This window comes from Ornithorhynchus anatinus, chromosome X1, assembly GCF_004115215.2.
Source record: "Ornithorhynchus anatinus isolate Pmale09 chromosome X1, mOrnAna1.pri.v4, whole genome shotgun sequence".
In the NCBI taxonomy this organism is placed as follows: domain Eukaryota; kingdom Metazoa; phylum Chordata; class Mammalia; order Monotremata; family Ornithorhynchidae; genus Ornithorhynchus; species Ornithorhynchus anatinus.
Genome location: NC_041749.1, coordinates 83,105,568 through 83,117,913, shown reverse-complemented (window position 1 = coordinate 83,117,913; position 12,346 = coordinate 83,105,568). Strand labels below are relative to the sequence as shown.

Here is a 12,346-nt window from a genome sequence, read left to right as displayed (position 1 = left end):
ATGGGCATAGAAAACTCCCTCCACGAGTTTGGAGAGGAATGGTAGGAGGGAGATTGGGCGATAACTGGAGGGAGCCGTGGGGTCGAGGGTTTGTTTTTATCTTTTAAGATAGAGGAGACCAGGGCGTGTTTGAAAGCAGAGGGGGGAAAGCCACTGGAGACCGAAGAGCTGAAGATGGAGGTCAGGGAGGGAAGAAGAGGAGGGCTGTGGTTTGAGAAGGTGCAAGTGGATAGGGTCGGAGGCGCAGGTGGAGGGGGTGGATTATTGAGAAAAGGCAGAAGATCTCTTCTTGAGATACTGCTGAGAAAAATGGGAGAGTTGAAGGAGCAGGAGGAGGGAGGGACTGAGGAGGATCAGGGGAAATTTTAGGGAGATCTCATCTATCTCCCTGCCAACCCCTTTCCCACATCCTCCCCCGAGTCTGGAACTCCCTCCCCCTCCAGAAATGCCAGACCACCTCTCTCCCCACCTTCAAAGCCTTATTAAGGTCACATCTCCTTCCCCCGAGAGGCTTTCCCTGATTAAGCCCTTTTTCCCTCCGGTTCCCTCTCCCTTCTGCGTCCTCTGGATGCTTGGATCTGTGACCTTTGGGACTTTACTATTCGCCCCACCCTCATCCCCATAGCACGTTTACACTTCTCTTTAAATCATACGTTAAAATTGATTTATTTATATTCATGTCTGTCTCCCGGGCAGAATGTAAGCTCTGTTGTTATTGGGGTTTTTGGGGGGGGTGCGTGGCGGGGGGTGGGGGGTGGGGGTGTTCTTTTTTTAATGATATTTGTTAAGCACCTCTATGTGTCCAACACAGTTCTAAGCCCTGGGGTAGGTACAAGTTAATTAGCTCTCTCTCACCTTTTCGTATTTCCTCCTGCCTTCAAGACATCTCTACTTGGATGTCTTCCCATCACCTCAAATGTAATATGTTTAAAGCTGAACCTGCTATCTTCCTACCCAAACACTGTCCTCCCCCTCACTTTCCCATCACTGTAGACAGCACCACCATCCTTTCTGTCTCAGAAGCCCATAACCTTGGCCTTATCCTGGACTCCTCTCTCTCATTCAACCCACGTATTCAATCCATCACTAAATCCTGTCAATTCTGCCTTCACCACATCGCTAAAATCCAGCCTTTCCTCTCCATCCAAACTGTTACCAGGTTGATCCAATCGCTTGTCCTGCCCCGCCCTGTCGATTGCATCAGCCTCCTTGCTGACTTCCCTGCTTCCTAGCTCACCCCACTCCAGTCCATCCTTCACGCTCCTACCATCATTTTTCTTTAAAAAACGTTCAGACCATGTTTCCCCACTCGGGAAACTCCAGTGGTTGCCCATAAACCTCCACATCAAACAACAACTCCTCACCATTGGTATTAAAGCGCTCTATCACCTTGTCCCCACCTACCTCACCTCCCCACTCTCCTACTGCAACGCAGCCCACACATGTGCTCCTCTAATGCTAACCTACTCGCTCTGTACCCCGATATCGTCTATCTCGCTGACGACCTCTTGCCCACGTCCTACCTTTGGCCTATAATGCCCTCCCCCTTCGTGTCTGGTACAAGCTGGTACAATCTCTCATGATATCCCGCCTGGACGACTGCATCGGCCTCCTTTCCGATCTCCCATCCTCCTGTCTCTCCCCGCTTCGGTCCATACTTCACTCCGCTGCCCGGATTATCTTTCTACAGAAACGCTCTGGGCATGTCACTCCCCTCCTCGAAAATCTGCAGTGGTTGCCTATCAACCTTCGCATGAAGCAAAAACTCCTCACTCTTGGCTTCAAAGCTCGCCATCACCTTGCCCCCTCCTACCTCACCTCCCTTCACTCTTTCTGCAGCCCACCCCATACACTCCGCTCCTCTGCCGCTAACCTCCGCACGGTGCCTCGTTCCCGCCTGTCCCGCCGTCGGCCTCTGGCCCAAGTCCTACCCCTGACCCTGGAACGCCCTCCCTCCTCCCATCTGCCAAACGAACTCTCTTCCCCTCTTCAAAGCCCTCCTGAGAGCTCACCTCCTCCAGGAGGCCTTCCAAGAGTGAGCACTCCCTTTCCCTCTGACCCTCCTCCCTTCCCCATTCCCCCTATGCCCTCCCTCTGCTCTACCCCCTTCCCCTCCCCACAGCACTTGTGTATATTTGTGTATATCATGTATTACTCTATCTTATGAAGGACGTGTACATATCTATGATTCTATTTCTCTTGATGGTATCGATGCCCGACTACTTGTTTTGTTTTGTTGTCTGTCTCCCCCTTTTAGACTCTGAGCCCGTTGTTGGTAAGGGATCGTCTCTATCTGGCACCGAATCGTACATTCCAAGCGCTTAGTCCAGTGCTCTGCACACAGTAAGCGCTCAATAAGTACGATCGAATGAATGAATGAATGAATGAATGAATGAATGACAATGACTGTCTCAACCTTCAAAGCCTTACCGAAGGCACATCTCCTCAGTGAGGCCTTCCCCGACCAAGACCATTTATCCTCTTCCTCCACTCCCTTCTGGGTTGTGCTGACTGGCTCCTTTCATTCATCCCACCTCCCAATCCCACAGCACTTATGATTGATATTAATGTCTGTCTCCCACCACTGACTGTAAGACCGTTGTGGGCAGGGGATGTATCTGTTTACTGTTGCACTCTCCCAACACCTTAGTGCAGTGCTCCGCACAAAGTAAGCGCTCAATAAATATGATCGAATGAAGCAATTGAAAGGACACACTCCCTGTCCCGCAAAGGGCTCACGGTCCAAGCTCGTGGTGTGCAGGGAACGCGTCGGCCAACCGATTCGCATCGTACTCTTGCAACCGCTTCGGAGCGTGCTCTGCCCCTAGTAAGCACTCAGTAAGTCCCCTTAGAGGAGGAGACGGAGGAAGAGGATAAACGCGACCGGTCGATCGACTGCAGTAGGGAGGACTTGCCGATGCACATCAGTGGAGCCAGCGGGGCAGACCGAAAATTCATTCAATAGTATTTATCGAGCGCTTACTATGTGCAGAGCACTGTACTGAGCTCTAGGAATGTACAATTCGGCAAGAGAGACAATCCCTGCCCAATGACGGGCTTAAAGAGAGAGAGAGTGTGTGTTTGTGTGTGTGTCCGTGCGCGTGTGTAGGGGAGGGGGAGCAGAATATCCTCTCGCCACGTGCGGCCCAGCTAAAAGCAGCTCGGTAGAAGATTCTGGTACCGTTGGGAAGGTTGCGAGCGAGGCCCGCCCGGCCGCTCCCCGCCCCCACCCCCAGGCCCGCGCTCCCGGCCTGGGCGTTGCCCCGGTAACCGCTGGCCCAAACCATTAGAGAAGGAGGCTAGGGGGCGCCGGCAGTTCCCCGGGCGGAAAGGCGCGCTCCCCGGGGCAGCAGGGACCGTTGGAGCCGCCGTGTCCCCCCCCCCCCCCCCTCAGGGGCCTGGGGTTGGTTCAGCCCAACGGCCGCGGGTCCCGGAGGAGAAGACGGGGCCCCGCCGCCATTGCCGCCTGGGACCATGCCGTGGCGAGGGTCGTCTCTGGGTTCGGGGGTACGGGAGGCCTGGGGCCGCTCGGCCGCCCCCGGCCCCCGGCCCCCGGCCCCCGGCCCCCGGCCCCCAGCCCCCAGGCCCAGATCGGCCGAGTCCCCGGCCACGTGGCGTCTTCGGGCCGAGGCCGGCGAGGGCCCGCTCTGGAAGAGAGCGCCAAGCCCCCCGAGCCCCGCCGCGGGCCGCCCAGCGGGGCGGAGGGACTTCTCCTCAGAGCTCGTCGCCCGGCGGGGCCCGGGCCCGGCCCCGCGCCCGCCGCGTCGTCGGCTGAGGAGAAGGAAGGTGAGGAGAGGCGGGAGCGGGGCGAGATGGCGGCGCGGAAAGGCGGGAGCGGGGCGAGATGGCGGCGCGGAGAGGCGGGAGAGGGGCGAGATGGCGGCCAGGAGAGGCGGGAGAGGGGCGAGATGGCGGCCAGGAGAGGCGGGAGAGGGGCGAGATGGCGGCCAGGAGAGGCGGGAGAGGGGCGAGATGGCGGCCAGGAGAGGCGGGAGAGGGGCGAGATGGCGGCCAGGAGAGGCCCGAGAGGGGCAAGACGGCGGCCAGGGGAGGCGGGAGAGGGGCGAGACGGCGGCCAGGAGAGGCCCGAGAGGGGCAAGACGGCGGCCAGGGGAGGCGGGAGAGGGGCGAGACGGCGGCCAGGGGAGGCGGGAGAGGGGCAAGATGGCGGCCAGAAGAGGCGCGAGGAGAGGCGCGAGAGGGGCAAGATGGCGGCCAGGAAAGGCGCGAGGAGAGGCGCGAGAGGGGCAAGATGGCGGCCAGGAGGGGCGCGAGGAGGGGCGCGAGAGGGGCAAGATGGCGGCCAGGGGAGGCGGGAGAGGGGCAAGATGGCGGCCAGGAGAGGAGGGAGAGGGGCAAGATGGCGGCCAGGGGAGGCGGGAGAGGGGCAAGATGGCGGCCAGGAGAGGCGGGAGAGGGGCGAGATGGCGGCCAGGAGAGGCCCGAGAGGGGCAAGATGGCGGCCAGGGGAGGCGGGAGAGGGGCAAGATGGCGGCCAGGGGAGGCGGGAGAGGGGCAAGATGGCGGCCAGGAGAGGCGGGAGAGGGGCAAGATGGCGGCCAGGGGAGGCGGGAGAGGGGCAAGATGGCGGCCGGGGAGGCGGGAGAGGGGCAAGATGGCGGCCAGGGGAGGCGGGAGAGGGGCAAGATGGCGGCCAGGGGAGGCGGGAGAGGGGCGAGATGGCGGCCAGGGGAGGCGGGAGAGGGGAGATGGACTGTGGCCGGTCTGAGCCCCGGGGCTCCCCCGGGGCTCCCCCGGGCTCCCCGGGGCTCCCCGGGGCTCTGGGCTCCCTCCCCGTCCTCCCTGACGCCACCGTTCTCGGCCCGCCCGCCTTTAGTCCGCAGAGGTGCCGACGGGCAACCGAGGAGAGGACTCCGTTGGAGAAATCCCCACGCGGAGGAGCCGGCGATGAGTGACCGCCAAGCCTCCGGTAAATGCCATCGATTGATCTTTCGGCTGTGGGACTTGGGGCCGGTCACTTAACTTCTCCGGGCCTCGCTTACCCCATCGGTAAAACGGGGATTAGGACGGGCGCGAGCCCCACGCGGGAAAACCCCATAACCCGGTACCTCCCCCGACGCTCGGAACGGTGCTCGGCACGCGATGAGGGCTCACCGAATACCGGTATCGTTATCGTCGTTCTCATTGTGACTCGGACGTCGACCGGTCTCTAGTCGCTCCTGCCCGGAGACCGCGACGGTTTGTCGGCTCTGGGCAGAGTCAGGGGTCACGATGGAATTAAGAGCCGGCGGTCGACGCGCGTCATCCTTCGACCGGCTGACCGGGCGCGCCTGGTGGGAATTTGCATTCGGGAATGAGGCGGCCACTGTCTGACCTCTGTAACCTTCTCTTCTCTTTTAGGCTCAGTGCTGAGCGGGCACGGGCGTTCTCAGCCAGGCGGCCACCCGCTTCCTCCCGGGTGGCCCTGGCCCTCTCCTGTCCGGCGAGGTACGTGTCTTAAAGTCCGTCCGTGCGGCGTCTCCAGGGCGCTCGGAGTAGGCGTCGGGCTTCTCTCGACTCGGGAGGCGGGTCCGTTCCCCAACGGGTGCCGCGGATCCCCGTTCCGCGTCTGGAAGAGAACGGGTCGAGACGATCCCGTTTGGGTTCGCCGCCCCCTCACGGGCTGCCTTCTTACCTTTCCAGGCCGGAGCGGGAGCCTGGACGCCGGCGGCGGGGGCGTCCCGTCCAGCTTCGGGTGACGGCCGCTCGGCCCGGAGCATCGGGGCGGGCGTCCGGGAAGGGGACCCTGCCCGGGCACGCCGTGACGGTGAGTCGGTCAAGCGGCCCGAGCGTTTCCGGGCCTGGAGGCCGACCGTGGTGGGGGTGGTTGGTGCCTGAGGGGGCAGACGGAGTCTGCGAGCGCTACTTGGACTCCGTTTCCCGACCCCGGTTCTCCGCGCCTGACCGCTGGGACGTCAGCGTGCTTCGTCCCTGGGAATCATTCCCCCTCGCTGTGCTCGGCGTGCGGCTGCAGCCTTGTGAAAGTTCCAGGGGACGGCAGGGTGACTGCGGGGACTTTGAAGGACCGAGGCCTGGTGCTGCTCGTTCATCGTCCGAGAGCTGGGGTGGCAGCCGGCGGGGGGCTGGGGTGGGGAGGGAGTCGGAATTTGTGTGGGAGACCCTCTGGCAGCGAGGGGAGAAGGCGGGCATCTCGTCCGAAGCGCCAGCCCCCCGGGAAGGCCGGGCTGTTTCCGTAGACGCCCGGGGGCGGGCACCGTAGGCCGTCACGACCGGGGGACCCTCTGGGCCCCGCGGCCCCTCGGGCGTAACTGACATTGGCACCGCCTCGGGCCCCGCTCTCCGAGTCATTGGCTGTCGAGCTGAGGGGCCTCGCGTTCCCGTTTCATTGACCTAAGCCCCGTCCCCCGTCCCCCCCCCCGTCCCGCCTGGCTGCCAGGATTTCCTTCCACGGTGTTCCGGTGCTGTTGACTGTTGCCCGTGGTAAAGCGAGGCCTCGTTTGGCGCTCGAGGCGACCTGTCTATTTTTTCCCGTCCCCGTCGTCTCCGGGGGCCTAGTGACGGAGACAGTCGGAGGAACGGGTGACGGCCGGCCGCCTCCGTAGCCCTCCTCGAGGCCCTTAGACGAGCCACTCACGAGCCTCCCTTTTCCCCTGATGGGCCCTTCGTCCCGGGATTGACCCAAGCCCTTCCTGAAGCTCTGACTTTGCCCCGACTGCCCGGCTTTCTCCGGTACCTAGAGGTCAGGAGGCCTCTGCGCTCACGGGCGTCATATTCGCCTAACACCTTTTAAAACGTTTCCCGTTCCTAAGAAAGGAGTAAGCTTTCAGCCCCCGAGTGGGGAAGACCTCGGGAAGGAGGTGGAATTTCAAGCCATGGTCTCCCCCCGACACCCCCAACCCCTCCCCGCACCCAGCAGGCAGCAGCAGGCAGGCGGAGGCAGCGTGTGATTCGGCAAGCGGGAGGCGTCCTTCCCTGCGCGGGAGCCCGTTCTGGCTCCGGGCGTCGAAAAGGGAGAGTCCTGCGGCCCGGGGTTCGGCCAGAAGGCGCCCCTCGTACGATGGGGGAGGTGGGCGCGCGTGGGCTCGAAAGGAGCCCAACGGGGTCCCCGTACGGCTCCTTTGTTCGGAAACGGAGTCGAGAGGCAGAGGGGAAAGAAAGGGGGGGGTTTCATCTTTCTCTCGTAACTACGGCAGCTGATTCTGGAAGGGGGCTCGGGCCATCGGGGAACTTTCAGGTTCTTCAGCTCCGGGAACCGGAGCGGGGAAAGCCCGGCCCGGTGTGCGCGAGCGAGCCGGGGCCGGCGACCCGTATCGTGTCCGTTACTCTTTCGGTGAAGAGGGATGAGCACCTTGGGTTGGGGGGCGGTGCCGGGTGGTGGGTCTCCCAGGCGGCCAGAGACGGAGCATCTCAGGCCCCTCCTCGTTGCTCGGGAGGTCCGCGCCCCTGGCTCACGGAACCCCCGTCCCCTTCCCAGGTCCCCGCGGGAGCGGTCGAGGAGATCCGCACGTCGGGAGAACGGCGACCGGAGGGGGCCCCGCCGGTGACGGACGAGGAGGCAGGCGCACGTCGAGAGGAAGCTCGGGGGCCGCCGGCAGGCCGGGCGGCGGAGACGACGACGCAAACGCGATCCGGGGGCGGCGTGAGCTCGGTGGGTGGCCCAGGTAGAGCCCGGAGGCTGGAGGCTCTTAGGGGTAGGGGCCGGGAGGGGCGGAGCACCGCCCCCCAACCCCCGCCCCCCCCCCCCACAGCCCCGTATGGCCACCTGCGGGAGCCCACGGAAGAGCGGCCCGGTCCCTCCCGGCAGGGCTGTAGGAAAGACCGCTGGCCCCTTCTGTTGGGTCGTCGGTCCGTCGGCAGAGAGCACGTAGAAGAGCGGGGGCCCGGGGTGTCGCCGCGAGAAGACAGAAGGGGTCCCCGTTCTTTCCCCTACCGTCCGATTGCGGGAGAAGCGGAGGGGCGTGCTCCTCCGGCTCAGGTCCCTACGGTCCCGGGCGTGGCGCGGGCTGGGAGGCGCGGTGGCGATGGAATGGGATCGTGGGTTCCCGCGCGATTCGCTTGGCCGGGGGGGGGGGGGCCGCGAGTCGTTCAGGTCTGCTTTCCGGAGGCAGTCGGTGCGGGCGCTGACCCCCGGGAGGCCTGCGGAGACTCTCCTCTCGGTGACTCCGTATGGGGAAGAGCGGGGGACTCGGGGAGCCCAGTGCTGTCTTGGTGGCTCTCTGCCCCCATCCCGTGTCCTCTGGACCCGCTCCGTCGTCGAGGGTCTCCTTCCCGCTCCACGGCGTTTCTGCCCTCTCGGGTGGTCCAGTTGAAGCTCCCGGGGGCGACTTTGTTCGTTCGGGCCCAGAGGATCCGGTCGCTCGCTGATCCCGGCGGTCCGGACCCCGAACGTGCCTCCCCGAGGCAATGTTGCTTTCCGAAGGGCTCACTGTGTCTCCGGGGCCCGATCTACCGGTCGGACGCCGATCCCTGGGCCTCGGTTCCTGCTCTGGGGAATCTCCTCCGTCTCTCCCCAGTGGGGTTCCTGCACGGTCGTTCTACCCCGCGCCCGGTTTTCCGCGTAGAAAACTGCCCGCGGGGAGGAAGTGGGAGGGCAGGGGGACCGCGGGCAGGGGGCGAGACTGGGCTGCGATCCCGGCGAGGTCTGGGGTCGGGAAGAAGGCAAAGGCCGTAGCACGTGGGGATGGAAGGGAGTCCGGTCCCCGGGCGTTTGCACCTCTGACCGGCGGCGGACGGACCGCCGGCCCTTCTGTCCCCTTCTCGACCCCCTCGCTGACCTCAGTCGAGGGTTTCTGATAGATTTCCGTCGCTGAAGGCCGGGCGGGTCACGGGGGCTTGCAAGGGTAAGGTCCCTAAACGCTTCCACCGCGGGAGCAGCAGGGCGCGGACTGGCTAGGAGCCGGGGCCCGTGGGACCGATGAAACGGTGGAAAGAAGGTAGAAACCCGTCATAGGTGCGGGCCCCGCCGCGTCCATCCGGCGGTCAGGCGGAGCCTTCGGCTACTTCGGTCCCCCACCGTCTGGGTGTCCCGGTGGGAGGGCGAAAGGGGGCGTCGGTTGCGTTGGACCGTCCGGGGGCGGGAGAAGCGGAGGGGTGCGCTGCTCCGGCTTAGATCCCTACGGTCGCCCTGCAGGGACTGCGTGGGGAGCGGGGCCCCGGGGTTTCCCGATGGGACGGTATCGTGGCGTGGCGGGATCCACCCGGCCGGGAGCGGGATTGCGAGCCTGGGGGCCCGGGCCCCGGATCCGGCCGGGGCAGGAGCGGCCCCACGGGAGGCCCGCGGAGACCCTCCTCCCGGTGACTCTCCATCTCTCTCTTCTCCATCTCCACCCGCTCCCTTGGAGAAGTCATTCGCTCCTATGGCTTCAACTACCCTCTCTAGGTGGATGATTCCCAAACGTAGGTCTCCAGCCCTGACCTCCCTCTTTCCGTGCAGTCTTGCATTTCCTCCTGCCTTCCGGGCGTCTCTACCTTGCTGTCCCGCCGACACCTCAAAGTAAACGGGTCTACGGCTGAACTCCTCATCTTCCTGACCCGAACCAAACCCCGTCGTCCCCGTGTCTCCCGTCGTTCTAGTCGATATCATCTCCGTCCCCGTCTCACAGACGCGTAACCTTGGCCCTGTCCTCGGCTCATCCCTCTCATTCCACCCGCGTCTTCAATCTCTAACGGGATTCCTGTCGCGATGGAACGGTGTCCCGGTGCCTGCGGGATCCCCCCCGACCTTCCGTGAGAGCGGGATCTCGCGTGTGCCGGTCTGGGCCCCGGCTCCGGCCGGGGCAGGCGCGACCCCGCCAGAGGCCCGCAGTGACTCTCCCGCCGGTGACTCCGACCCACGTACGGTGGAGGACTCGGGGAGCCCGGGGGTCGAGACGGGCCAGGGAGCCTGGACCTCCCCAGGGGCCGTCTCCCCCGTCCCCTTGCCGCCCCCCGGCAGATGAGTGGGCAGGATGGTCTGACTGGGGGGTCTGCGGCCCAGCCCGCACTTGGCCCCGACCTCCTCCGCCATCTCTTGCTGTGGTCTTGTGTTCCCACAGGCACCGAGTGGGGTGCTCTGCACAAAGTAAGTGCCCAGTAAATGCTATCGATCGACTGACTGATTGTTTGGGCCTGGTCTACTGGTCAGCCCCTCACCTCTGGGGCTTCGTTCCCGATGGCGGGGTTGGAATCAAGTCACATTAACACCGCACAGGGGGTTTCAGATTGCAATAGTAAGGCAGTTGTTTATGGATGGGGGCAGACAGAGCCTGATGCCCTGAAAGGTAAATATGGGAGAGGTATTTAGGTAGGTAGGTAGGTAGAGCCCGTGCTGCGCGAGGTGTTGCCTCACACCATGAATCCAATCCGGCCAAGTGTCGGGGCTCTTGATCGGGTGATCCGATGGATCAAATCCAATGTGGGTGCGGTTTTCTTAAATGATGACAAGGGAGAGCGTGACTGAAGCCTGAACTAAGGAAAACAGGCTAGATCGTCTGCTCAAATGGAGCCTGAACAGAAAATGGAGTAAGGCTGCTTAAAAGTTGGTTACCCCAGGGGTGTGGAGTCTCCCCCCATCTCTTGCCCCTTGGGTTTCAGGCACGGTGTTCCCACCCTGTCCCTGGTTTTCATCGTGGATGAGCGAGCCATTCTCTGCCTGCTGAAGGGAAGTGGCAGGACCGGGGGGAGGACCGTGGGAAGCGGTCGAAGGTATGGTCCTGAGGTATGGTCCTGGCCGTGCCCCCCTCCGGTGAAGGGCTAGGTCGGGGCTGACACGAAGGGGAAGGCAGTTAGCGGATGTGGTTGAGGTTGGGACGTAACCTCAGTGGGCAGAGCCTGTGCTCTTCCGTCCTCCTCTCGGCCATCTCCTGACCCCAGTCAGGGGTCTCTGATAAATTATCATCATTCCCGTGGTATTTCTTGAGCGCTTACTCTGTGCCAAGCACTGTTCGAAGCACTGGGATAGATACAAGGCATCTGTGGGGTTCAGACGTAATCCCCAGTTTACAGATGAGGTAACCGAGGCATGGAGAAGCTAAGCAGCTTGCCCTGGGTCACAGAGCAGACATGTCGCGGGGCCGGGATTCGAACCCTCATCCTCTGATTTCCCAAGGCCGTGCTCTTTCCACTAAGCCAGGCTGCTTCTCCAACGGATCGTGATGGTATTTGTTAAATGTTTACCCTGTGCCAAGCGCCGTTCTTAGCGCTGGAGTAGATCCAACGCGAGCAGGTTGTCCCAAGTGGGGCTCACGGTCTTAATGGCCATTCTACAGATGAGGTGGGTAACTGAGGCATAGGATCCAGTGATCCAATCAAGTGTAGCTGTCGTTTCCTTCAGTGGCGTCATAGGAGGGCGTGACTGAAGCCTGAACTAAGGAAAACAGACTAGATCGTCTGCTCAAATGGGAGCCTGAACCCAAAATCGAGCCTGGCTGCTTAAATATTGGTTTCCCCATGGGTGTGGAGTCTTCCCCCATATCTTCCCCCACGGGTTTCAGGCACGGTGTCCCCCCACCCCCCCCGTTTTCATCGTGGATGAGCCATTCTCTGCCCGCTGAAGGGAAGTGGCAGGACCAGGGGGTGGACCGTGGGAAGTGGTCGAAGCCTGGGGTATGATCCTGGCCTGTGCCCACCTCGGGTGAAGGGCTATTTCGGGGCTAGCACGATCCCCTTGCATTCGCACCTCTGGCTGGCAGCAGGCGGATTGACCTCTCTTCTGTCCTCCCCTCAGCCTCCTGCCGACTTTGGTCAGGGGTCTCTGACACATTTCTGTGGTTGAAGCCTGGAGAGGTGGAGGGATCGCACCCCTTCCCCGACTGGGGTTCGTCCGACCGTCCTTCCTCTTCCTTCCTCCCCGCAAGGGGCTGACGTCGCCCCTGTTCTCTGCACCCGCTCGGTTGTCGAGGGTCTCCTCAGAGCCCAGCCTTGTTCCCGCTCTTCCAAATTGGCCCATTTAAGGCCCTGGGATCGGCTTCGGACACTCAGGTCCAGAGAATCTAATTACTCCCTCATGCCGCCTTGCTGGGCCCCTAACGTGCCTTCCCCAGACGCTCTTATCCCTGAAGGAATCACTGTGTCGGGGACCCAGTCTCCTTGTCAGACCCTGACCACTGGCAAATCCATCATTCCTGGGTTAGGGAATTGCCCTCATTTCTCCCCAGTGCGTTTCTAGCCTGGCTTTTCCGGCCTGGGCCTATTTTTCTCTGCGGAAAAGCCATTCTCAGGCTGCAGAATGGAAGTGGCAAGGCAGGACGGGGGGCCGCGGGAATGGGGTAGGACTGAGGTGTGACCCCGGCTGCGCATTCCTCCCTCCCCGTCGAGGGCAAGGTCTGGCCGGGAAGAAGGCAGAGGCAGAAGTACGTGGTGTCACCGTTTGCGCGGGGACAGGTTTGAGGATCTGCGAGGCGAGGCG

The 12,346-nt window shown here is 62.9% G+C and overlaps 1 protein-coding gene across 1 annotated transcript; it reads left to right on the top strand.

The window, feature by feature from the left end:
* On the top strand, window positions 1-7,654 carry LOC103167102 (homeobox protein cut-like 1). The gene is made up of 6 exons (XM_029051102.2): window positions 1-41; window positions 3,578-3,786; window positions 4,838-4,930; window positions 5,362-5,448; window positions 5,644-5,767; window positions 7,436-7,654. The coding sequence occupies exons 1-5, from the start codon at window positions 1-3 to the stop codon at window positions 5,697-5,699; spliced, it is 486 nt and encodes a 161-aa protein (XP_028906935.1). The 3' UTR covers window positions 5,700-5,767; window positions 7,436-7,654.
* Window positions 7,655-12,346: the final 4,692 nt, after the last annotated feature.

Excerpts from the sequence above, each read along its gene's own strand:
- LOC103167102 (XM_029051102.2), top strand. The coding sequence starts at position 1 with ATGGGCATAGAAAACTCCCTCCACGAGTTTGGAGAGGAATG. Across the intron at positions 42-3,577 it reads CACGAGTTTGGAGAGGAATG|CCCCCAGGCCCAGATCGGCC; the intron begins GTAGGAGGGAGA and ends CCCGGCCCCCAG. Across the intron at positions 4,931-5,361 it reads GAGTGACCGCCAAGCCTCCG|GCTCAGTGCTGAGCGGGCAC; the intron begins GTAAATGCCATC and ends CTTCTCTTTTAG.